Here is a 24,567-nt window from a genome sequence, read left to right on the forward strand (position 1 = left end):
TCACCTCAGCCTCCCAAAGGCACGGGATTACAGGCTGAGCCACCGAGCCCGGTTGTGTTTTTTTTTTTTAAGGAGACAGAGTCTTGCCCTGTCGCCTAGGCCAGAGTGCAGCAGTGCAATGATCATTCACTGCAGCCTTGAACTCCTGGGCTCCAGTGATCCCCTCGACTCAGCCTCCTGAGTAGCTGGGGCTGTAAGTGCATGGCTGATTCTTTCATTTTTTTAAAAAAAGTTTTTATGGTAGAGATGGGGTCTTGATTTGTTGGTTGTTTAGACTGCTCTCCAACTCCTGGCTTCAAGTGATTCTCCTACCTTGGCCTCCCAAAGTGCTGGCATCGCCTGTGTAAGTCACCACAGCCAGCCCCTATTTTTTCTTTTTAAAGTCTGAGATATAGCAGCGCTCATATTAATAAGTAAGATAGCAAATAAGTTTGCTGTTGCTTCAATACTGAGCAGGAACTTGAGAACAGTAAGAGAGGCCAGGGGCCCAGGTGAGAGCTGGGTTGGGGGCTGGACGGGGACAGGAACCGGGGTGGGAAGAGACGCAGGCTCCAGAGTGACTCGGGAGGACGGAAGTGCTATGGGCAGAGGGGGAGAGCGGCCTGGGCGATGCTCACGGTTTCGGAAACGAGGTGAGAAACTCGACTGCGTCACCGAGCCCAACGGCAGACACCATTTAAGCTGACGTCTGTCGCACACTTGCTGTGCGCAGGCGTACCGAAGGGAACAGATTCGCTCCCGCAAGCGCCTCACAGTGCGAAACAGGCACGGCCACTCCCTCATCCTCTCCAGAGAGACACAGCTGGAAGTAGCCAGCTGGTCCACGTCTGCGATGGCCTCTAGACCGGCCAGTGGTGCCCGCCATCCTGTGCGGGAGGTCCCCCTGCGACAGAGTGACGGGGCCCGTCTTCCAGAACGGTTTCCTACCGTCTGCATCTCAACACGCATCAAGCTTGAAAATGTAACAATGGGTCACAAAAAGCCAGTCCGCTCGTGGGATTAGGGAAGGGAACCAAAGCACATTTCACAGTACTCTGAAGGAGGCAGTGGCGGGGCAGGCGTTTCCCTTCGGGCTCATTCAATGATCCCGAGAGCGTGTGGTGGAAATGTAAACCCCACGTTCCTCAGCGAGGAAACTCAGGCTCAGACAGGTCACTCGAGTTGGTCAAGTCACGCTGCTGGAGCAAGATGGGAACCAGATCAGGAGAGGGAAGCTCGATGTTTCTGGCCATCCCTTCACCTGCCTATGAGCAAAGTGATTCCGAACCATGTCCTGCCTGTCTTCTCTCACTCACTCACTCTGCACGTGTCTAAAGCACCTACTCTGTGTGGTGCGCTCTGCCAGGCACTGGGGACGAGAGAGAAACCAGACAAAAGCCTCGAGGAGTCGGCAGCCTACAGGACGGGGACAACTGGAAACAGGCAATTTGCATATTTTAAAAGCCCCACTCCACGGTCCCATCCATCCGATTTTGACAGCAATAGTAGTAAGGTGTTACATTTAAAAAGTGGTCTATGGGAATGAATTTTTTTGCACGGCATTGAATCTGGCATAAAAGGAGCTTGGTTCGTAAGCTCCAGAAAGCAAAGACGGTGAGTCAAGGCCCTCTGAGAGACACAAGGCATTTGGAACTATAAAAGGATTGTGAAAAATATTATATTCCAAAAACAGCAGGCAAACAACAGCTGCCTTAAGTTTTCAATAGAAGCCAACTGAAAATGCACACCCGCCATAATTTCCAGAGACAAATCTCTCTGCAGTTTATCCGATCTACTGTTGAAATTTCCATATCCAGCCCTCTATCTGCAGTAATAATAACCCAAATTCCATTTAGTGTTCATTTGAGCAGTCAGGATAAAGTCATTTCTTATTATCTCCCCACTGTGTAAAAAACAGCTTGAAGGTAGGAAGTCAGCAAGCATTTTCACCAAAAAGTAATTATTGTAAGTGACATTTTTACTGCTGGCATGCCATAAGGCGAACTGTGCATTCAGAAGGACAAGTTGCTGAAACAAAATGACAGGGTACTCCGTGACATTCTGACAAGAACCCAAACATTATTTAACTGGCGGCTGGTCCGACGCACCACTTTTCATTATGTCCATAGTTTAGGCTCTGAGCCCATGCCAAGCCGGGAAATTCCAAGTGCCTAAGAAGACAGACAAGCGAGCAAAGGCGGGAGGGAGGGCGAAGGTCGGGGGAGAAGAGGGCGGTCGTGGCCTGCGCAGATCAGGGTGAACGAGCGACGAAGCCCTGGAGGAGAGGACAAGGGGAGCCTGAGGGAGGGCCCGGGTGCGGGGGCGTGTGGTGGCCTCTGGGGTGCCCAGCGTGGGAGGCCTGGGACCTGGCAGGGGCCCTTCCAGCCACCGCTGCTGACAGCCTCAGAAACCCCAAGAGTGACCGCCAGCCTGGACGCTTCCCGGCTGGGCTCCGATGGACAGATCCTGGTGTGGACACTGGACCTGCCGGGAACACGGGGCCTGGCCCGGGCGCCCGCCCTGTGCTCAGAAGAGACCCACCCCTAGGGTTTGATGCTGGAGCGTCTGTTTGGACCATGAGCTCATCTGTATCAGAAATGAACAGCAGCGCTCATTTGACCTCCTGCATTTTTGCCACATGCTGGCCAGGCCTGTACCACTCAGCAACAGGAAATCCTCTTGCACGACCAGTGCCGGTATTTCTGAACACCAAGTTTTTCCCCAGTGGCGGTGGTGACGGGCTCCTCAGTTCCTGAGCTCACTGGATCTCCACCACGTTCCCACCATGTCTCTGTGAGACACAGCAACAGAAAACATGGAGTTCTCCTCTGGTAACATGCGTGGTGATCGGCAGGAGTTTGAAACAAAATAAGTGGCTACTTTAGCAGATGTCGCAGAGATACTCTGGAGTTTTCACACCCCATTACTGTGCCACTGGACGTTTCCCTACCGAGAAAGAAGCAAAAGTTACCTAACAACAGACTAAGGAGTATCAGAGAAGCACTCAAAGCGGCCGAACTACACAACGGCTTTCCTTCCAAGAAGGTGAGCACCGACGTCGGACGCCAGCAGGGCAGCGTGCACGGCCCGTTCCTGAGGGCCCAGGTAGGCCCTGCTCCCTCAGGAGGGCTGTTTCCATACAAGTGGCAGGGCCAAGACCAGGCACAGTCCTCGCCAGCCCCAGATGGCATTAGGTCACCGAAAATCTCGGCAAAAGCAAACCGACCAAACTGCTTTTTCCCTCCAACAGCAGAAAGGAGCCACCTAAGAAAGACTGGGGGTGGGGGGTGGGGTGGAAAGACATGGCTGAGGAGACCAAGGGCTTGGGTGGGCCCTCTGCTCTCGCGAGGAGAGGCCCATACTCCCTCCCCACTGCCATCAGTGCCAGTTTCTTCTACACAGCAGAAGAGCAATGATTTCTCTCCCCGCCACCCCCCTGCACAGCCCCCCTCTGCTGGGACTGAAGTAAAACGAGGGTACGACAAGCTAAAGGTACCTGGTACCTCATAGGTGCTGGGGTTGTGTGTGTGTGTGCGAACAGTTTTTAAAAATCTACCACAGGAACTCTTAGAATGACACACAGGAGCCGAAATACTTTATTTGTTAACAAAGAAAGTTGTTTAATAAAGCAAGGTTACTTAACTTGTGCTATTTATACCTCCCCTCCCCAAACTTGACTTCTCAGCTGCTTTAAGACGGGGCCTGTGCCTTTTGTGGCATAAAGAGACCCTCCGCGTGCCCGGCGGTGCCAGGGGAGGGGGCGGGGGGTAGACATGGGCAAGGCGGATCTTGAGCTCCAGAACTTGTGGCCAAGGGGCGACTAAGCGGAGCGCCACGACAAAGAGCCTGGGGCGAGGGCAGGGCTGAGGCTGGGGATGGGGGTGGGCGGGCGAGGGGAGTGAACCCAGGGCACGTCTGAGGCGAGGGGCACCCGCGTGAGGGGAGGCGCTGCAAGTGGAGCTGGCACAGGTCAGGCCACGCGGACTAAGCAGGTGGGGCTTCAACTGGAGAGAGGTGGCCGGAACAGTGACCAGTCAGACGTGCACTTTGGGGACCCTGGCCAGGCGCGTGCTTGGGGAAGCCTGCAGACGGGCTCAGCAGGCACAGAGAGCGCCAGAGGCATTGGGAAAGTAAACGCTCTGTGTGTGCACACGGGTGTCGCGGGACAGGGGTGTGGGGAGACAAGGCTGAGTCCTGTGAGAGGTGGGATCTGGAGGCAGGGCAGACAGGAAGGCCCCTGGCCTCAAGGGTGCGAGCCGCTGGGGCGGCTGAGAAGGCATCAGTCAATGCTCTAGAGGCACCAATGGGTCCGACCCAGAACCTGCCTGCCTCCTGGGGTGGTTTTGCAGTCTCGCCCTTCCTCCCCCAAACCGGGCACGTACACTGGGAGAAACGCCCTCAGACCGGTGTGGGCTGAGACGCAGGCGGGAAGGTGTGGAGGGGACGCGCCCTGCAGCCCTCGGGTCTGCGCTGAGCCAGGGCTCACCAGGGCAGAGCAGGGACACTACCAGGGATTCGGAGTGTAAATTTGCTTTCCCTCGGGGCTCATTTTTCTTGTGTATCTTTTATAAGCTCTTAAGGAAATATGCACATCAAAAGCAGAGCTTGGAGACATTAAAAATTAAAGACCTTGCTTAAATTACAATTCAATTTTTGTAGTGAACTCGCTGGCTGGTAAGATTTCTGAAGTGACACCGGGTGAGACACAGTTGGCCCTGCTTCAGGGGGACAGGGTGGCCCTGTTCTGGCTTTTCTACAGATCCATCCTGATTTAGAAATAAAGCCTGTAATCCCAGTACTTTGGGAGGCTGAGGCGAGAGGACTGTCTAAGCCCAGGGGTTCGAAACCAGCCTGGGCAACATGGCAAGACCTCACCTCTACAAAAAAATAAAAATAAAAATAAAAGTAAAAATCAGCTGGGCGTGGTAGTGCATGCCTGTAGTTCCAGCTACTTGGAAGGCTGAGGCACAAGGATGACCTGAGCCCAGTAGGTGGAGGCTGCGGTGGCCATGAGTATGCCACTGCACTCCAGCCTGGGCGACAGAGTGAGATTCCAAGTCAAAAAAAAAAAAAGAATAGAAAAGAAATAAGTGTTTTCAAATTACCTCCGATAACCTTATTACCGAGCCAGCTGTGCGTATGAACTTATCAATGTGTCCCTATGCATGAAGGGAAAACGTATGTCATACAAACAGCCTAAATATATATTACTGAGATGGGAAGAAAAAACCCTCTAGTTAAATTGCTTTGCTGTAATCAAAGATTAATCACTGTGAGAGCGTGTGCGGGTGTGTGTCCTCTCTCTCTAGAGTTCACTTCTGGCTCTGGGCGAACACCTGCCTGTCCCTCACCAAGTCACACCGGGTGGCAGCAGTGCCCATCGCCATTCTGAGCATGGAATTAACTCTCTAGGGTCCCTGAGAAGCAGGGGAACTAAAAGGTGGTCTTAAAGATTATTTTCTTTCTGGGTCTTCTAGGTCTGCAGCTCAGGAATGCTCCTTCCACTGGCACGCGGCGGCCGCAGGCTTCGGCCCGTCCATCTGGGAGAGGGCGGTGTCTGCCTCGGGTGGCCCGTCCCCTCTCCATGACGCGGCCTGTCCGCCTGGCGTGCGGATGGGGATGTCGGGCTGTGACGGAATGTTCCTTGGAGAGTCCACGGCTGACCGCAGCCCGCGGGACCCGCTGGTGCAGGGGCTGCCTCCGTCTTCCACCCAGTGTGCAGGTGAGTGAACTCGTGTGGCCTCACAAGGGCCCGGGGCCACGCTGTGTGGGACCGAGTGACATTTCCGCTTTCTCCGATGGTATCGAAAAGCCATTAAGGTACATTATTTTACACATCCTCCTAATCTCTCCATACTGCTTTCCTTAATTTGTGATGAAATTGCTGAGAAAGGGCACTTAATGTAGGACAGTCGGCGAAAGTAATTTGTCATCTTCGCGCTCCAGTGCTCACGTTACCAGGGAACTCATTTTCTGTGCTCGTCATGCAATCAGCCTATTATTTGCATATTAATCAGCCAGCGGACCACGAAAGAACCGCATCCCAGCCAAATGCTGCACTGTCTCGGGAGGAACACTCAGTAATTATCATACATCAGTGTTATGATGTGGTAATTGATTATAACATCTTTCTCCTGCCCCTGGGGAGTCCCTCTGCTCGCCGGGCTTCAGGCACTGTGGACAGATTTTTCTGTTCCTGCAAAAAGTCGGAGCGACCGTTGCTGTTCTCTCAGAGTGCTATTTCTGTAGGGTATTGATTCTCTTTTCCAAATTCATGAGTTATTTTAAACCATATGAAACAAAACTGACCTTAACTTGGGAACGAGAAGGTCTGATCGTGGTGAGGGAGTGTCCCTCTGGGCCCAGCAGGGTTCAGAGGTGCTGCCACGACTTCCATCGAAGTTTCCTTATCAAGTCAAATGCTGCAACGTCAGGCTCTCCTAATTGCAAAGTTGGTAGGGAGGCAGTGTGGCTGCTTTATTTAGGTGCCAAATGACAGACTAATTTTGGCCTTCATGTAAAGGACAAACCCAACATCTGCCAATTCAGACTTGGGCTATATTTAGGAATCCAGTTACAAAGGAGAGAACAAAACACAAAATCAAGAGGAAGTTCACAATGGAAGCCTCCCGGCTGGCAGTCACACTGCTGGGGATGGTGGTGGTGGGGACTTCCCTTCTTACTTCTGTGGGAGCTGAGCATGGCCCCTCGTGGGATAAGGTCAGGTCCTGGGATGGCTTTGGCCCACGGGCAGCGAGGAGGCCCTGACAGCTGAAGGGCAGGCTGTCCTGTAGCAAGGGAGAGGACCCCAGGCCAACGTGTACACGTTCACTGCATCTGGACTGGAAGGGGCTTCAAAGAAACATGGACCCTCGACCTCAGGCCAGATGGCTCTAAACTTTCCACCATCAAGCGTTATCGACCTAGGTCCGGTGTTGCTGGTTGTCGCCCTCCCTCCCCTTCTCCTGCCAGCTCCCCGGTAGAGACATGTGGGACACATCCCAAGGGAACAACGGTGTCTGCTCTTCTATCAACTGCTGGTTTTGTCATGGGTCTGCTTTTTGCTACCTGTCCATGGACAATCTGAACCCGATTTTGTTCCTTGTTTTGAAGTGTGGCCTTGACGTCTCTGTGACTGTAGTTCCAGGAACTTGGGGAGCAGGTCCTCAGCGCCTGGTGCTCGCCTCTCAAATGCCCTTGTGGAGGCAAAGCCCCGTGATTCAGGACCACACGAGCTTCCTCCACCCCTCCTTCTTAATGGGGCAATCACCTCTCATCCTCGAGCCGTGCTTATTTCGAGAGGAAGAAGCCATTTCCACGGACTGATGAAGGATCAGAGATGCCAACATGTGAATTCCCTCTTCACTCCCGCCACCTTTCTAGCATCGCCTGGGGATTTCCAGGCACCTAAGCCTCTTCACTCCTTCCCCAGAACAAAACCACGGAAACCGAAGTCCTTGTTTGCTCCTATGGCCTACTTTTGTCTCTCATGCTGAGGCAGGGAGCACCAGGATGAAGGGTCCAGGCACAGTGGCCAGAAGAGCCAGCGTGGTGTGGTACCACCCACCCTTGCTGACAGCCATCTGTTTCCAGTCTTGGTGGCCTGGTTCCATGCTTGTTTGTGCCAAACGGCCTGCGTGATGACCTGTGACCTCTAGTCTTACTCTTTGTGTCAACTCTAAGGAATGGTCGATGGACAGGCAACTTCCAAGCACGGAATGGCATTTTACAGATGCCAAGACTCTGGAGAGGGGTTTGTGGGTTCCCCCTCAACAGACCCATGGGGTCCCAGCACCCTGCAGCACGCGACAGTCTTTGCCAAAGGGTCGGGGTGCGACGAGACCTCTTTTCTGCCTTAGAGTCAGACGTCCAACGCTTCGTGCGAGCACGTCTGTCATGCCAAAGCTCTCCCCTGCACACGCGGGACAGCCTCTGAAAGCAGTGGCGGCAGCAGCAGGGAAGTAAGGATTTAATCAGCACTTACTCCAAGCCAGCTCTGTGCTCGGGAAACCTTTACACCTGGACATATTTAGACTGCCTGACAGCCTGGGAGGTAGGTACTTGGTTTTTCCCACTTCACAGAACGAACTGAGGCCCACAGAGGTTGAGTGACTTGCCTGAGACCACACGGTCACCAAGCGGCAGACAGGACTGACTCTCGGCAGCTCGTTCTGAGCCCGCTGAGTCATGCACAGGCTCATGGGTGGCCACTGCGGGACCGTTGCTCACGTTTTGCTGTTTCAAATCAATCTATGTCTCTCTCAGCAGTGATTGGTGAAACAAATTATGGTACAGCCAGCTACGGGAATTCCCCATAGCTGCAGAAGGAGGAGGAAATTCTTCAGTACTGACAGAGGAGGGTCTCCTTGATATACCACTAAGTGAGAACAGCCAGGCCCACCTGTGGGTCCGCCTGCCCCACCTGTGTGGAACAAGTATCTCGACGCATGGAGCATCTTGAAGGATGCACCCGATATGGGACAGGAGCCTCTGGCGGGGCTAGTGACTAGGGGATGAGGGAGGGTGGGTAACTAATGTCTTAAAAAGAGTGTGGGTTTTAAAACTCATGTTTTGCAACCATGGTACATAAAATTTTGCTTATCCAAAAGCCCTGCACGCCATAATGAACACCAAAATGTCACATACATCTCCCATGCTGGGCGCTGCTACTTCTGCCCTCTTCGGAGGCATTGTGGCAAATTCCGCTCTGAAAAGACCCTTGGGGAACGAGTGATGGCGGAGCAGCCTTCCTGAAGGCACATGAGGGGCGGAGCCGCGGCTCCAGGACACGGGGTGGTGTTGGGAGCTGGCGCGGGCACTTTCCCCTCAACGACAAGGACATCTGTGGCTCTGAAACACAACCTCGGCTGGCTGGGGTGCTCAGTGGCTGGCCGCCCCGGGGTGCCCGTGTGGGACCTGCAGGGGCAGGGTCCTCTGAGGGGTGCAGGTGGGGCTGTCCCGAGAGCACCAGTGCCTCCACACACCTCTCGCCTGAACTCAGCTGGAGTGGGGTTGACGTTTTGCGAAAAAGTTGATTAGACGGAAATTCACACAGTGGTTTCCTCACCCTGGTCCATCCTGGCAGGCTCTGGGGAGAGCGCAGGGCACCCAAGGCCCTCCCCGCTGGCGGGGGGCTGTCCCTGGGCCCCGGGCTGGCCCCTGGTTGGCTCAGGGCTAGGACTCCTCGGATTCACAGCCTCCCTGTCCCTGCCCCTGGGGCCTGGGCCATCTGTCGCCTACTGGCAAATGCCCGCATCCTTCCCCTGCAACACAGTGCTTCTCCAGGAAGGTTCTCTGAGCCTCACCCTGCCCTTGGCCCCAGGCGCCTTCTCCTTTCTCAGAACCGCCCGGCCTGCCTAGGCTGCATGTGGCAGCAGCGGAGGCTGCCTCGCAACCCTTGGTCCTCCCCACTCCAGGGCCAAGTGGAGAAAGCTCTTTCCCCCGTCATGAGTCTGCAGCTCCCTGTGGCCCACAGGCTCAGTTCGTCCATGAGGGGTGCCTCCCATGACCTCCGAACACCTGCCCCAGCTTCTGTCCTGTGAGCCCTGCAGATGTAAGAATTGTGCCCACGGAGGGAGGGGCACTCCGAGGAGAGGTGAGGAGCCGGGGGCCTCCCTTCGGTCCTGCCCGTCCACAGTTCTTCTCACGCAGACCTTTAGGCTGCGGCATCAACGGTGTTCTACATACAAAAAAAGTTCCTCCATCAGCTACTTTGCTGGTCACTTTGAAAGAAAGGACAAAGGCCTCTGAATCAGGAGGTCCCAATGTTTTCACCTTTTTCTGAGACTCCATGTAGGCCACTCTCTTCCCTATCTCCGTCCCTGTGCAGCCACAGAGTTCTCCACCTGGAACGTTCTGCTCCCTGACCCCTTCGCCCTTCACGGCCCAGGTCCTCCTCTCAGCACTCTCTGGGCCAGGGGCCTCCCTGCAGCCCGTGCCCACACGCACCAGATGACAGCCACCAGGAGGGCAGGCCGTGTCTGAATCCAGAAACCTGTCTCTTCTGACCTTAGAGTGAAGAACGTCTTCAGGATGTCACTCTTGAGACAAGTGAAAATGTCCTAACGCAGGCCACACCCGAGAGAGAAAGAACGAATGGGCCATCCTGCTTATGGCCGAGGAGTATGTGGAAGGCGGACGTCCCAGCGAGGACACACCGGGGTCACCTGCTCAGGGAACCCTTTCTAGTTCATGTTGGCTTTCCATGTTTTTGCTGTTCATCTGTTGTCGGTGGCTATGTATAAGTTGCCTGTGTATGAGTCCTTTCAGCTACTCAAACCAGGGTTACAATAATTCTGTTAGAAGAGAACTGACAGTTACTTTTAATGATTTATGTCAATGAAAGGGAGAAAAAAAAAGTAACGTCTAGGCTGAGGCCCTGAATGAAGAGTTCTGTCTGCTTCAGACAGTGCCATGGAATTTTTTGGGGGGTGTGTGCAGCCCGTCCTTTCCCTAGTAACATGCTATCCAAATGCCCCAACCCTGACCCTCAGCCGTGAACACAGGAACTGACTGCACATTCAAGGACGCTGTATCAGAATCATTGCAGGGTTTAAAGTCCCAGAGCCCCAGACATATTTTCTGGGGGCACTAGACGAGAGCCATGAGCAGGACGCACCTTAAAGAGGAGCGTGGGCCAGTCTGCAGTGGGGATAGTTATGGCCACGGGATCTCCTGACTGTGCAAGGCCAAGGACAGCCCTCAGCCCTGGGAACTCAGTGTCAGGGAGGGGCGCACACGCGACCACCCACGTTGGAGACAGACCTCAGCCGCTGTCTTTGCACAGAGGCAGCTGATACTCTCGCTGGCTGAGCACAGTGGCATGCAGCCGTGGAATTCTCCATGGGCAGAGGTGACTCGGAAGCCACCGTTCCTGCCAGACACGCTAAGAAAAAACCAGGTATTTTACCATTGATCCGAGGGCCCTGGGCCATCCTTCTGCTTGGACAGCCACAATCCATCTGAAGCCAGTGTGAGGGCAGAGGAGTAAGGGCCCCATAGCCACAGTGTGCGACATCCCCATGTTACAAAGTTACAAAGCATAGGGCACCAGGTAGCCCTCCCCCTTAGTTCTCCATAAGATAATGACTAATGCTGCAGCCAGAATAATCTCTATCTTCCCCTTTTCCTCTCCTCCTTCTTGAGTTGTCTCTTGTCTCCTTCCCTCCCTAGGGGCAAACAGATTAATCACCCCAAGGAATTGCGAAGATGAAACGAGTCTTAAGGAATGAACAAGAAAAAAATAAATGATACAATGGCTCACTAGGTCATATCTGTCTCCTGCCTGTGTACCTGCGTAAGTACACACACACACACCTTTATTATAGCCCAAGGCGTGCTTCCCTTTAAAAATAAGTGCGACGTGGTAAGCAGGCCACACTGGAGGATACACACCTTAAGGGGCCCCTCCCTGTTCCTCCAGAGGCACTGCTGTCACTAAGCAGTGAGGTTAGGAATGAGGGATGAAGCCTGAAATGACAGACAAACAAAAGGGAGGCTCAGAATCAGGCACCAGGGACCATCTGCAACTGTGTCTTCAAATGGAGTTTTCCATATTAGATCAAAGATGATCCTGAAGACGCCAACACAAAAAGGCTGGTGGAAAATTAGGATTCATCAGGAAATCTCTCACCAGGTAACTGATCTGAAATCTGTCCTTTAAAAAACCCCTTTCTTAAGAAAAAAATTACTTCTATGACTGGCATGGGACCTGCCGCTCACCTTACTCTTTACCGAGGCCTCAACAGCTTCTAAGAAAAGGCCACAGGTAACTCATGACACCGGTGGTTAAAAATGGCACCAAATTCCCTCTATGCCCAAGGACGTCAGTCCAACACTCAAGATGCTCAGAGGCGCATTCAGAAACAGCTGTATCCATCAAGAGGAAAAGGATATGACGCAGTTGAAACTTCAGCTCCTTGTGTAAAACTAACCAGTAGTGTGACATACCGATCACTAAGGAAAGTGGACACACCGATGGACAACAGAGGCGGGCAAAAAGAGGCCACAGGAATTCTTCAGCGAGGGAACCAGGTTCCCGGGTCAGCAGCTTGCTGTGCAGGTGGGTGAGGCTACGCTAGCACGGGACGACCTGATCACCACAGTAACCAACCAAGCACAGGGTCATCCTGCCTGGCCTCCGCCATCTCTGCTGTGAGCATGTAGCCCCCGCTGAGGACCATGACTGGCCGAGTGGACAGAAGGAAAGTCTTTCATAATCTTGGCACCTCTGGGAGGGAAAACCAGTCATCAGGCCAGCTCAGAGGCCTGGACTCTCAGGTCCTAAGTGCTTCTCACCATTATTCAAGAAGACACCAAGCTGGGCTGGCAAGGATCTTCCTGCAGACATCCGGTTTTACTCTGCTGAGCTGCCGCAGGCAGGGAACCAGTGGAGCTCCCAACAAGAACAGAGCATCTTTCTGGGTCTAGGGGCCTCTTAGAAGGATTCCGTGGTAGCCATTGTGAGAGCAGGGAATCAGAACCCTGTGGCAATCTTAGGACCAGAGAGCTCAGTCTCCAGCCTTTGGGGGAGCAGGGTCGAAAGCCTCCTCAGAGGCACTGTCAAGAAGATTCTAAACTCTCCTATAGGCATTCATGCCAAGGATTTACTAACAACCATAATTATAATTCAATTTTCCTAATTTAATCTGCAAGCACAGCTACTTTAATTTTTAGAAACTCGCTTGAAAAGATAACCTCTGCTAGTAAAGACATTTCAAACAAGAAAACAACCACTCACAATCTTGCCACCACATGACAATCTCTTTCCCTGCTAACAAGCATTTTCTAGTCTTCCTGGTTCAGATAAACATTTTTTGCTTAGCATTTTGGTAGCCTCATGATGTACGAAGTTCTTTGTTTTCTTAATTTTCCTGCCACGTAGAAACTACATTTCCACTTTTCTCCATAGTTGCTGTGATCATGGCTTCGGCTGCTGGTTTTCCTCTTGCTGGAATGACACAGAGGGCGACCATCAGCTACCTCCTCGCAAAACCACCTGCGAGTTCTACCCTGCTCCTTCTGTCTGGGGCTCGCTTCCTTTTTCTCTTCTTCTTCTAATCTGCAGACTCCTCCAGAGTTTTAAATGACTTTATTCTATAAAGTAACTTGAAATTTTACAAATATCATTTACATTCCTCTTAGGAGCCCAGTGTGTTTCTCCCGGGTTGGAAATGCGACTGTCGTACGAATGTTCCAGCACAGTGGCAATAATCTGCTACAATAAAAAGTAAAAAGCCATTTTTCAAGGATTTGTTTGGACCCAGAGAGGGTTTTGGCGTCGATCATAACATGCCTGGCACCGAGGGAGGCTTCCGGCTCTACTTCGGAACAAGGGTTTTTGATCTGGAAAACGTTAGTCCCATTCTGCCAAGTTCGGCTCTGTCTTGATGGGGCAGCAAATACTCTCAGGAGCCCAAAGGAGGCCAACTTTCCATGAGAACAGGAGGTAAGGCTAATTTTCCAAGCCAACGTCCGCAAAACTCCAGCACAACAGCTACACTCATTTCCCCCCAAATATCCTGAACACAAGCCAGCGCTGAATTAGTCCTCCGGTACTTGCTAATTACGTTGGCCAACCCAGAAATGAAGTGATTTTTCTTCAGAAGGACGCCTGCCCCATCTAGATGTCCAGATACAGCCCCCCGGCTCCCATTTTGGGTGGAACCAAATCAGAACCGAAGACGCACAACACCCTCAACTGGAAGTGAGATGCCACCGAGCGCTGGCTGCATCTGTGCGTGGGTTTGGGATCCTGCAGCAGCAGCAGCCGCTGCCAACCAGCTGTTCCCTCGCTACACATGTTCCCCTCGCAGAGAGTCTAGCAAGCTGGCGGGCTTTGTGCTCCTCACTTAGCTTTGTTTGTGTTCTTAATGAATCAATGGGATATGGAGACTAATCAACATGTTTAGAAAAATACAGAAAGGAAGAGAGAGGACTGGCTCATGATGCAGGCTGCTCCTGAAAGCTGGGCGAGAAGCTCACACCATTATGCGCTCGGCATACGAGGAACAGGCGGGAGGACACGGAGGAAGCCCAGGAGCAATGGCCGTGGGCCAGCTGAGTCCAGGCACCTCGGTCCGGAGGCTCATGGAGGAGAACAAGTCCAGTGAGAGGCCTCAGGGCTCTCAAATACAGACAGGAAGTGGCCCAAGCTTTTCAGTCTGTAGCTGCCGCCCTCCACCACCTGTCCCAGGCTCCACGTCTCACCTTGGTCCTCTCCTGCGGGCTCCAACTCTCCCTCCATTTGCATCCGAGCTGCCCCCAGGCGCTTCTCGGCCATTTCCTTCCTGCTACCTGGCTCATCCTCCTCCTCAGCCTCCTAGCTTCCTCATCCTCTTGCATGGAGGCAGCCCGAGGTCTTCCAGAGGGATGAGATGTCACTCTGACACAACCCACTGCGAGAGCAACGTGTGCCTGTATCTTGTCCCTTCCTATTAAACTGTAAGTTCCCGAGTACAGAACCTGAACACAAGACTCTGCCCCCCAAACCAGGAGGCCAACAAAGAGGAAGGACCACGGTGAATGAACAATCTTAGAGGAGTCCCTGCATGTGGTGGTTGGCTTGTTCTCTGTTAGAAATGAGACCGAGAGGGACTCAGTTGGCTGCCAGGATACCATGTTTTCAGCTCACCAAATCCAGAACCAGGGCAGACCACAGGGCGGGGAAACATAAAGACAGCTAACGTTTTACGCAAAACCAACAGAAATGGGCTAGTTACCTGAGCTCACACAGCCCTGCTGCAGGGAGTCCTGTAGTGATGTCACAGAGTGGAGGACTGAGGAAGAAAGAGGGTTACAATTAAACGGGGGAACCAGGCCCAGGGCTTAAAGCTTCCTAATGGAACACAGCATCCGAAGGGACAGAGCCACAAAGGCCCAAGAGAGGTCTGCCCCTCCTCACAGGAAGGGACGGCACGGGGGCACTCAGTCTGGGCACCTGCTACAAGGCCAGGCCCTGTCTGGGGCAGGTGGAAGCTATCACCTGGGAGAGCTCCCACTCCTGAGCCTTTGGGTGATTTTCCTTCCTGATTCCCTGATTTAGCTACTTGACTTTTACCTATATTTACGTATAAACAGCATTTTCTTAATTGGCAACTCATTTTCTGCTGCTTATGAAATCAGGCACAATCTTCCCTCCTAAAAACGAAGCTCGGCCTCACGGCAACAGGTTGTGGAAGAAGGGGCAGCTCACGCTGCCTCCCTGAGCACGCAGCCTCCTCCCTCCCTGCACAGCCCCGCCCCCACAGACCCTTCCTTCCCCAAACCCGCTCCCGAGGCGGGGCCGCCGTTACCTGGCCCTTGCTGCTGCCCCTGGACAGGCAGGACCCCCTGGCCCAGCTCGCCGTTCAGCCAGAGCTGCATCCGGATGAAGGGTTCTCGGCCTTTCTGGGTCAACTTGCTCCATGGCTTCGGCCGGGATAGCATGTCGCTGACGCTGCCCTGGGACAGACCCAGAACCTGGAGTGGCACCAAAGACACACGCAACCGTCAGTGCCCAGACATTAGCGAGATGCCACAGGACGCCTTTGTGCAACACGCTCGGCTGTGGGGAGGCACGGCAGGGATGACAACACACGAGGACGCACCTAGGGCTGCTCCTGAGCACAGAACCACAGCCTGGTGGCCCGTGACAGCTTGGGCTAGGGAAATAAGCTTTTCAAGTCAGGACTGGCACAGGGGCAGTCTTAGGCGAGCCACGGCTATAGTCACAGCTTTCCGCTCCCAGGGAGGAGCAGGTTGGGAAAGGGAGGGGTGCTCTCGCCCCAGGGTCTCAATCCTGCCAAAGCTAGAGGGCTATCACCCTGACGATGCCAGGAGGAAGCATTTGAAAGCACCTTGTTCTCTGCTTGGTGGCACCAGGAAAGGCTGAAATGCTGGGCCAAGAACCCCTCCAGGGCAGGAGCTGTGGGTGCTGGTGGGCCACGCGAAGCCATCGTCCTTTACTGACACCGAGCCAGGATGGCATGTAGAAAGGTTCACTCTCTCTGATCTCATCCTGCTCAAAGGTGGGGGCCCAGAGGTGAGCTAGTGGGGACGGGGGAGCCGGTCTGGGAGTGACATTCAGCTGCGGACGATCGACAAGTTGCATGTACACACCCGAGTTTTCTTGTGCTCCCATATGGCCATACATATGTATAGGCACAAACACCCCCCACAGGACACAGATGCAGCCCAGAGATATTTAGGGGCTGCATCCGATCACTCTTTTGAAAAGTTCTCAAGTTCCAGAATAAACTGCACTCATGGGCCAAACAAGTTCAATGCTATTAAGTCTCTGCTAAATTTAAGGCATGAGCACAAATGTCTATTTAAATGTTCTCAAATGATATTTTTACAACACTGAACTAGAAATTTCAAGGGACTTTAAATTCTCATCCTCATTTCTACTCACCCCCATCACCTTTTGCAAAACCAGGACAAAGAGTTCACCATCGGATCCCACAAAGACTCACAGCACAGCCTGCCGCCAACACTGAACCGGAGGCAGGACGGCGCGGGGCAGGGGAGGACGCGCTCCACAGGGCCCCTGGGAAGCCGCTGCCGATCTGGACATGTGCCCCCGCGGGAAGGGGCCTCCTAGAGGAGCAGGGTGCTTCTCATTGTGCGCGGCAATCCGTGACTTGAAGCGACGCTGGGGCACTATACTTATTTTAGATTTCACGGGCTTAGTTAACCCCCGTTATCCAGGAAAGCGCCAAGAGCGAAAAGGTCTGGGAGCTCACTGATGACCCATTCACTTTCCTGAGCCAGGGCAGGAAGCTGTGTTCCCGGGCAGGTCGCCTCACCTCTCTGGCCGGACGACATCCTCCGGGTTGGTTACAGAAAAGCACAATTATGCTCTATGTGGCTTTTTCTAGTAAGCTCCTTTTGGCTCTCTACATGCGGGTCGTTCTTGTGTGATCAGATCAGAACTCTGGGGCCCAAACAGTCCTCAGAGGTGCCTTCTGGCTCCACCTGGCAGCAGAGGCTGGACTTGGCATCCTTACCTGTCACGTGGAGATTTGGCCATCTACCTTCCAGGATAAGTGAGTGGTCAAAAGGGCAGCACGCGGGCGAGAGGATGAGCCCGGAGCCTGGCTATAACAGGGGTCCAGCAGATGGGGTTGGGGTGGGACATTCTCTGACTGGCCTCCCTGGAGGTTTGGGAGTGGATGCTCCTTTTCACTCTTGGGCTGAATAAGATGGGCGACGGCCGCACCCCCCGGGACAGACCTTTGGTCCTAAGCCGTGGAGAGACAGGAGAAGCCAAGCCTCCAGACCGACCCCTTACCTTCTCCCCGAAGATCCTTTGGCAGATGCCGTTCTTGGCCAGCTTCTCCTTCACCTGCCGGGTGAGCTCGATGGTGTCGACCTCCTGGTACATGTAGACCTCGTACTGCTCGGGGGTCAGCGGGGGCACGGAGGGCTTGGTGGGCTTGGACACGGGCACAATCGGGGAGGGAGGCAGAGGGCTGTTCTGGGGCGTCTCGCTGCGGCTGGCTCCCGTCAGGCTCAGCTCCGAGCTCTGGGAGTACGGCGACTCGGCGTTGGGCCACTCCTTCCAGTACTCGGACGACGAGGGGCCCTGGGGCTGGCTGCGCTCGGCCCGTGGCGGGCCGCCGCCGCCGCCGCCCTTCTCTTTCCCGCTGCTGGTCTCTTCACTCTTCACTTCTTCAGAAGGGGCGGCGTTTCTTCTCTCCGGCGGGACCGTGCTCCACCAGTGGTCTTTCCAGCGGCCCATCTCGTTCTTCACGTGTCTCAGAACCCCTTGTGCAGAATCGGCCGCTCCCTGGGGGTCCAGCCCGGGGGCCTCCTGTGCCTCCTTCTTGAGGGCCGGGGGGTTTGGCAGAGCAGAGGTGCTGGTCTCAGGAGCGGCGGGGGGCTTCTTCAGGGAGATGGCGAGAGGAGAGTAGCTGGAGACGGTCGACAGGGGCGAGGCGGACAGCAGCTTGGGGGTCAGGATGGCGATGTCGGTCTGGGACAGTGGGGCTTGCTTTAAGGCAGGGTCGAGGGCGGCCTGCTGGGCCTCCATTTCCCGGCGGGCCTGCTGCAGGATGGAGCGGATGGCGTCGTCAGAGTTCGCGCTGCCGGATGCAGGAGGAGGCTGGGCTGGCTCTGCTGCAGGGGACGGACACAGGGGTGAGATGGTGGCGGAACGGCCCCCGCGCCTGGGGCCGTGCCTCTCAGCCCAGCTTCACCCTACCTCTGCCTGCCGCAAGACACGGGTTATGTGGGAGAACCACGCTGCTATTGTCCCACCATCGCCCCCCATGGATGAAACATCCACGCACCTCGTCTGAACGATGAGGACAGAGACCTGAGGCTATCGCCCCATGAGTCGTCGGCCATGGGTGCCCATCGGCTGAGAGGACGACAGAGGGGATGCGTGAGAACGCTCCCTGGCACGGCCTCCCTTCCCTGAGAACGGTCAAGCTTAGCACGATCTTCCCGCGCTGCAACCCAACATGCTAGTATTCTGCCAAAGTTTAGAAGCACAGCTTTTGTTCCTAATTGTAACAAGAGACCAGAGTCCCCCAGTGACAACTGGTCATGTTTGGGCTAGCTCCAGTTCCTTCTGGGTGGACAGCTGTGGTGTGACCAGCAGCAGTGAGCCTCCCCAAGGGGAAAGGGGAAGAGGGGTGACAATGAGGTTCAGAAGTCCCTGGCCCAGGACCCTGGGACTTGGTGAGCTTGGGGAGGTCACAGGGCAATGCTGAGTCTCAATATTTCCATTCACAGACTCGGGATAGTAACAGATCACATTAATGATGGTTAGCTAGGGCTGTACATCAAATCACTATGGAGCTTATTAAAACCCCACCCTGGTCGGGCCTGGTGGCTCAGCCTGTAATCCCAGCACTTTCGGAGGCCGAGGCGAGTGGATTGCCTGAGCCCATGGGTTCAAGTTCAGCCCGGGCAACTTGGCGAGACTTCGTCTCTACAATAAATCAAAACTTAGCCAGGCGTGGTAGTGTACACCTGTGGTTCCAGCTACTTGCAAGGACTGCCGGAGGCAGAAGGATTGCTGGTCCCCGGCAGGTCGGCGCTGGGATGGGCGTGAGCGTGCCACCGGACTCCAGCCTGGGCAGCGGAGTGAGACTCCAACTCAAAAAAACAACCCCACCCTGTGGTGTCTGAGGAGGAAGACGGGGGTTGGCCCAGCATCTGCATTTTTCACCAGCTCTGGGTAACCATGGAGTGCGACCCTGACCAAAAGCTGCTTCGAGATGCTCCTGCTCTGACATTTCAGGAATCTATGGCCTTCCTGGCTCTGTTCCTGCTCCCCAAATCAAGCGTCTACCATTCAATGGATTTGGGCAAATTATTTTAACTCAAGGGTGAGCTGGAAAATCAGCAAAACCCATCTTCCAGGTGACGAGGACTCAGTTTGAGCAAGCTAAAGTAGGTGACAAGGCCCAGCTCAGGCCTGGTACCCAGAAAGGAATATCAACAAGCTCACCCACTGAAGGACACACATGTTGGGAGTGGAGCTTGAGCGGGCCTGGAGGGGAGTAGTCAGCTGGTGGCTCGTGCTCAGCTGTTCTGCTTGCCAGCCGCCAGGCCAGGCAGGCAGGAACCCCAAGACCAGATCCACAGTGGAGGGATCGGCAGAGCATGGGCTTCAGGGGCACAGGCAGGGGTGTCTATGTGCTGAACCCCAGGAAGAGAACTCAGACACTCAGTTCCCTTGCCTGCACAAGGTCTGATCTGAGCGTGCACCATGGCGCTCCTCTCAAATAATCTGAGCTCGGTCAGAGAGAAGCTGCAACACAGGTGTCCTTTCCTCTCACAAAGTGCAGCTCCTAGGGAACTCCTGAGCTCCCGCTGCAGAGATGTCTAAACCTGGCAATGCTATGGACATTCAGTTCCGTGAAGCAGCTGCTAAGGATTTATTTTTTGCCCGTTCTTTTTCAGTTACATTTGGTCAAGTATGATAATAATCAAATAACAAAAGCCTGCACTGCATTTAAAAAATACACTTGACGCGGACTGGTTGGTAATTTAAGTTAAGGAGATGCTAGGCACTGACTCAAGGCAAGAGAATGATACCGTGAGAAGACAGGTGACTACGAGCAAAATACGGGTCACACAGACCTGCTGCCCTCTGTATGTGCCTATATGTGTGAAAACACACGTTCGTTATTGTTTTAAAAAAGTTAACAACTGCTGACCAGAGCAGTCGTGGCTGTTTCTTTTTTTTGAGTTGGAGTCTCACTCTGTCACCCAGACTGGAGTGCAGTGGCCGCTCCCAGCCACCGCAGCCTCCACCTGCTGGGGTCCGGCGATCCTTCCGCCTCAGCCTTCCAAGTAGCTGGAACTACAGGCGCGCGCTACCACACCTGGCTAATATTTTGATTTATTGTGGAGATGAGGTCTCGCCAAGTTGTCCAGGCAGGTCTCGAACCCGCGGGCTCAGGCAATCCACTCACCTCAGCCTCCCAAGGCGCGGGATTACAGGCTGAGCCACTGAGCCCATTGTGTGGCCGTTTTTTTAATGAGCGTGGAAGAGAGTGGCTGAAGGAGTGGGAGCCGTACCAGTTTTCTGCACTTGGAGCTCCCTTTTGGCTTGTTCCAGGATGGACTTGATGGCTTCATCAGAGCCAGTTTCCGAGGCTCGAATCCGGGTGGTGATGTTACCTGCAGGGAGAAGTCACAGCAGTGACATCAAACCCAAATGCGGGATTAACAAGCAGCGCTGCGCGAAGACATCGTTCTGACAAATAGCCCTGTGTGGAGGCTGGTGACGGAAAAGGAGGCAGGCGTGGCCTCCCCCGGCCTGGTTTTGCTGCGGGTGCAGCTTCACAGTGCGTGCCGAGACACCGGGCAGCAAGGGCTTCCTGCCGCGTCTGGCTCACGGTCAGTGTTATTTTGCCAGTGGGACAAGCTCTCACATTTACTCGAGCTGGGCATCACACCCTTGAGTTAGTACTCAGGAGAACCAATCACTTAATGCAGCATAAAGAAAGAGAACGATTGGAAGGCAACGTTTTTCACGAGTCATTTGGAAGCAACTCTAGCAACCGTGGTGGCCCGGGACTCTACTCAGGCTCTGGAGGCTGGCACCCCACACAGGACAAGCGGGAAAGGAGGGCACAGGGCTGAGGCCGATTAGCTGTCAATCACTTGGACACACAAGGGGAAGAGACGTAGGCTCAACTTAAAAATTTTGAATCTATTACCACATAATGTCTTTTAAGAATTTATGAACGGAGAACGAAGCCTGCGGAAATTCCTGAAGGACCAGAATTCATTCTTACAGTCACATGGTGATGCTTTACAGAGCAGCCACACGTGCAGACGAAATGAAGCTACCACGGCCAGGGGCCGGCCCCAGCACTTTCTGGAAGCCATCCGGATATTTTAATTTTCCCCTGACTTCCCAGATGGGCACCACCACCTTCAACCACTCAAAAGCAAGTATGCGACTGAAACAAAGCCCCGTCAGAGATGCAGCTCCAAGGAGTGCCGCGGGGCTGGCGCGCCAAGGCCTGCGGGAGAACCGACTGGATCTGGAATCTGTCCGCCCCGTAGGGCCTTGAACGTGTTTCCAAGGTAGAAGCACGAGGAAGCCGCAGTCTCTGATCTGACTTGGTCACTTGACTTGGTTTCTCAGAGCAACAACTGTTATTCTTTCTCCTGCTTCTGAGAAAACGGGCAAAGTGTGATTGGACTCTGAAGGGGACTGACTTAGCGACACCCCTTCTCACCCCGTCTGCACTCGGTAGAGTGCAGGCAGCTCGGGAGGGAGGGGCTGGGCGGGCCTGAACCCGTGCCTTGTTTTATACTTACTAGCTCTGTTTTTCCACCAGGTTCCAGGCCAGAATCACACTGCACAATACCCCAATACCCGGCTAAAGACACGCTGCCTCCTAGGTTACTGGCTGCAAAGAAAGACACCTGCCTGCAACATACCTTCAGACCCACTTCGTCGTTTCGGTACTTCCTGAAATAGTCTGTTCAGGCTCTGGCCTGGATTCTCTGTTGAAAAACAAGTGTGGTAAGAACAAAACCATCAGGGGAACGGTGGTGTTGACGACATGGGCTGCGGGACGTGAAAGCTGAGCCGCCCGTCACTAAAGAAAGGGCTCAGGGCTTCCTGTGCAACTCGGGAGTTACGAGACATTTCTGAGAGGCCTCTCCCTGGCTGGCTGGCCCACAGGAAGGACCAGACAGACCTAGCCGTGGAGTGGCCTGAGGCGTCAACGCCAAGAGGGTCGGAGGGAAGGAACTGCCTCCAGTTCACCCACCAGCCCCCAGAACAGAGCTCATTTTAATCATCCAAAGACACCTGATTTCGGTTAACATCACCTTAAAACGCTCCACGTTCTTGGTGCACACTGAGGCTATTCAAAATCTCTCCCTTCTTCATTTGAGTCTAAACTTCAGAATGTTTCAAATGTGGCTGATAAAATGACCTCTCTATGGCCCTGTCGATTGAGCCAACTGGTCCCATTTTTAAAGAGGGAAGGAATCCTTTAAGTTATGAATGTGACTGACGTTCTGTCTTTTCATGGAGGGTGGGGCAGAAAGGACATCTGAATACGCTTTTCATGTATTTTACTCAAGGTGGGTCTGCTTTGCTCACGATGTCAAACCAATCTCTAATGGGATGTACAGGCTGCAGGGAAGGTGATCACAGGACCCACTCTTTTCTGCGGAGTGGGAAGAGGAGAGGCCATGTCTGGGCTGTGCTCTCCCTACAGAGTCAGCTCTGCCGAGGATCGAGCCCAGTGCATGCTGCTGCAACGGGGCTCGATGGGCCCCCCACACCCCCTGCAAAGCGAGGCCGGCGGCATCCCTGGCACTAAGCCTGCCGGGACGTTGCGCATAATGCAGTCCCTCCAAGCCGGTACACGGCATTGGAATTCTGAATTCCCTAAGTGCAGGATCACGAGCACGTTTCCCAGGTCAGACCTCCCAAGTCTAACAGTCTTAGCGCATGTCGGGTGACCCTTGAGCTCTGGGCGCGGAAGAATGGAAGAGAATTTTGCCTGATGTGAGGTGCAAATGTTTCATCACACACATGGACACACACGCACGCACACAACTCTGTGACGGGCTTGTTCGCGGGCGCCCACCCACACTGGTCTCTCACCTCTTTGTCTGCCTTGGATGCTGCGAAGAGCAAGGATGTTCTGCTCGTCGGAGAGGAACTGCTTCATCTTGTGGAATGGCTCCTTGCCGCGAACCGTCAGTTTATTCCATGGCTTGGGCCGGGCCAGAATCTCGCTCACGGACCCTTGCGACAGTCCCAAGACATAATGTCCGAAGATGCGCTGTCCGATATTGTGCTTGATCAGCTGCTCTTTGACCTGCCGGGCGATTTCTGCAGTGTCCATCTCCTCGCCCTCGGAGACGCTCCCAGCACTTTCTGATTGGCTGGGGGACGGGGCCATGCCATTTACATCTGGGCTTTGTTGTAATGGACTTTGGGAAGATATGGAGTTTGTGCTGTAAGGACCTGTTGAAAAAATCATGCTTGTGCTTCCTGCTTCCTGCATGGCCTTGGAGTAGAAGGACTGCATTAGCTGTCGCTGGAGGAGAGAGTTTAGTGCAAATTTTCCTGTCGAAGCCAGGGGTAGGCTGGGGCTTGCCAAGGATGAGCTGAAAAAGTCTTGACTTAACCCCGCTGGTGAGAACTGGTGTGTACCGTTAGTATTGGAAGCCTGCTCCCCCGGGTTGCGGGGCAACTGAGGAGGAGGGGAGGCCGGCAAAGGTCCAGGGCGCCGACTCTCAGGCTGGTCTTTCCCTTTTCTCCTGGCTGACCCTACAAGGAAGGGCAAACATAATGCATTATGGGGGATTCAAAAGGGAAAAAAACCAAGACCGAAATGCAAAGTTTGCCCCACAAAAGGGAAAAAGTGTGGAGTTCACAAGGGCCAATGAGGTGTGTTGGTTTGTTTTTCGATTGAATTTGAAAGTCAGCCAAACAAGGCCCCCCATCACAAGCGACATGCATTCATGTTTGCGCCTTTCTTGTACGTTGCAGCCTGGAGAATCCCTTGACATAGATTCAAACTCCTAGCGTGACAAGGAGCCGGTAACACACACAGGGAAGAGTCGACAGGTCGCGGGCCTCTCATCGGGCCTCGAGCCTCCGAGCGATTACCAGAAGGGCCCCGCCCGGCGAGCAGCAAACACTGACATTTTAGGACCAATGGATTCTCTCACACCTCTTGCTCTGAGGCGGACGCACAGCACCAAGTCCACTCGATCGGAGCACACACACGTTAAGAATGCAATATCATCGGAGCCCGAGACACCTTTAAACGGTTTACCAGCTGCCCAAACCAGAAGCACAGTCGGTGATGCCACCACTTTGGATGAGCAAAGAAAGAGAAACCTGACAAAGGAAGAAGAGCGCCACTGAGCCCAAAGGGCGGGGCCATCGCTCCAGGCAGCCCCGGAGACACCGCCACGGCCAGGTCGCGTCCACATCTGCCCCGGCCTACGTGCAGCACAACCAGACGCAGATCAAAAAGCCAACGTCCTCCGAACCGTCCCTCCTGGGATCTCCGGCCGCACCGGCCCTGACCGACCTCTGCAGCCCCTCTGCAGGCACACATCTCGGCGTCCGGCTTTAAGCGGGGTGGGGAAGGGGGAGAG

The 24,567-nt window shown here is 54.1% G+C and overlaps 1 protein-coding gene across 1 annotated transcript in view; it reads right to left on the reverse strand.

Annotated features, from left to right (window-relative positions):
• Positions 1–24,567, reverse strand: part of LOC103262502 (homeobox protein cut-like 1) — a 290,353-nt gene that overhangs the window by 32,343 nt on the left and 233,443 nt on the right. The window contains exons 17-22 of the mRNA XM_021713407.1: positions 23,057–23,728; positions 21,874–21,939; positions 20,497–20,598; positions 17,252–18,078; positions 15,273–15,438; positions 14,700–14,756 (exon numbers count right to left, since the gene is read on the reverse strand). Of these exons, the coding sequence (XP_021569082.1) occupies positions 14,700–14,756; positions 15,273–15,438; positions 17,252–18,078; positions 20,497–20,598; positions 21,874–21,939; positions 23,057–23,728 (1,890 nt within the window). The remainder of the gene's footprint in view (positions 1–14,699; positions 14,757–15,272; positions 15,439–17,251; positions 18,079–20,496; positions 20,599–21,873; positions 21,940–23,056; positions 23,729–24,567) is intronic.

The sequence above is a fragment of the Carlito syrichta genome, unplaced genomic scaffold, assembly GCF_000164805.1.
Source record: "Carlito syrichta isolate Samal-C Ts95f unplaced genomic scaffold, Tarsius_syrichta-2.0.1 Scaffold304518, whole genome shotgun sequence".
Taxonomy (NCBI): Eukaryota; Metazoa; Chordata; class Mammalia; order Primates; family Tarsiidae; genus Carlito; species Carlito syrichta.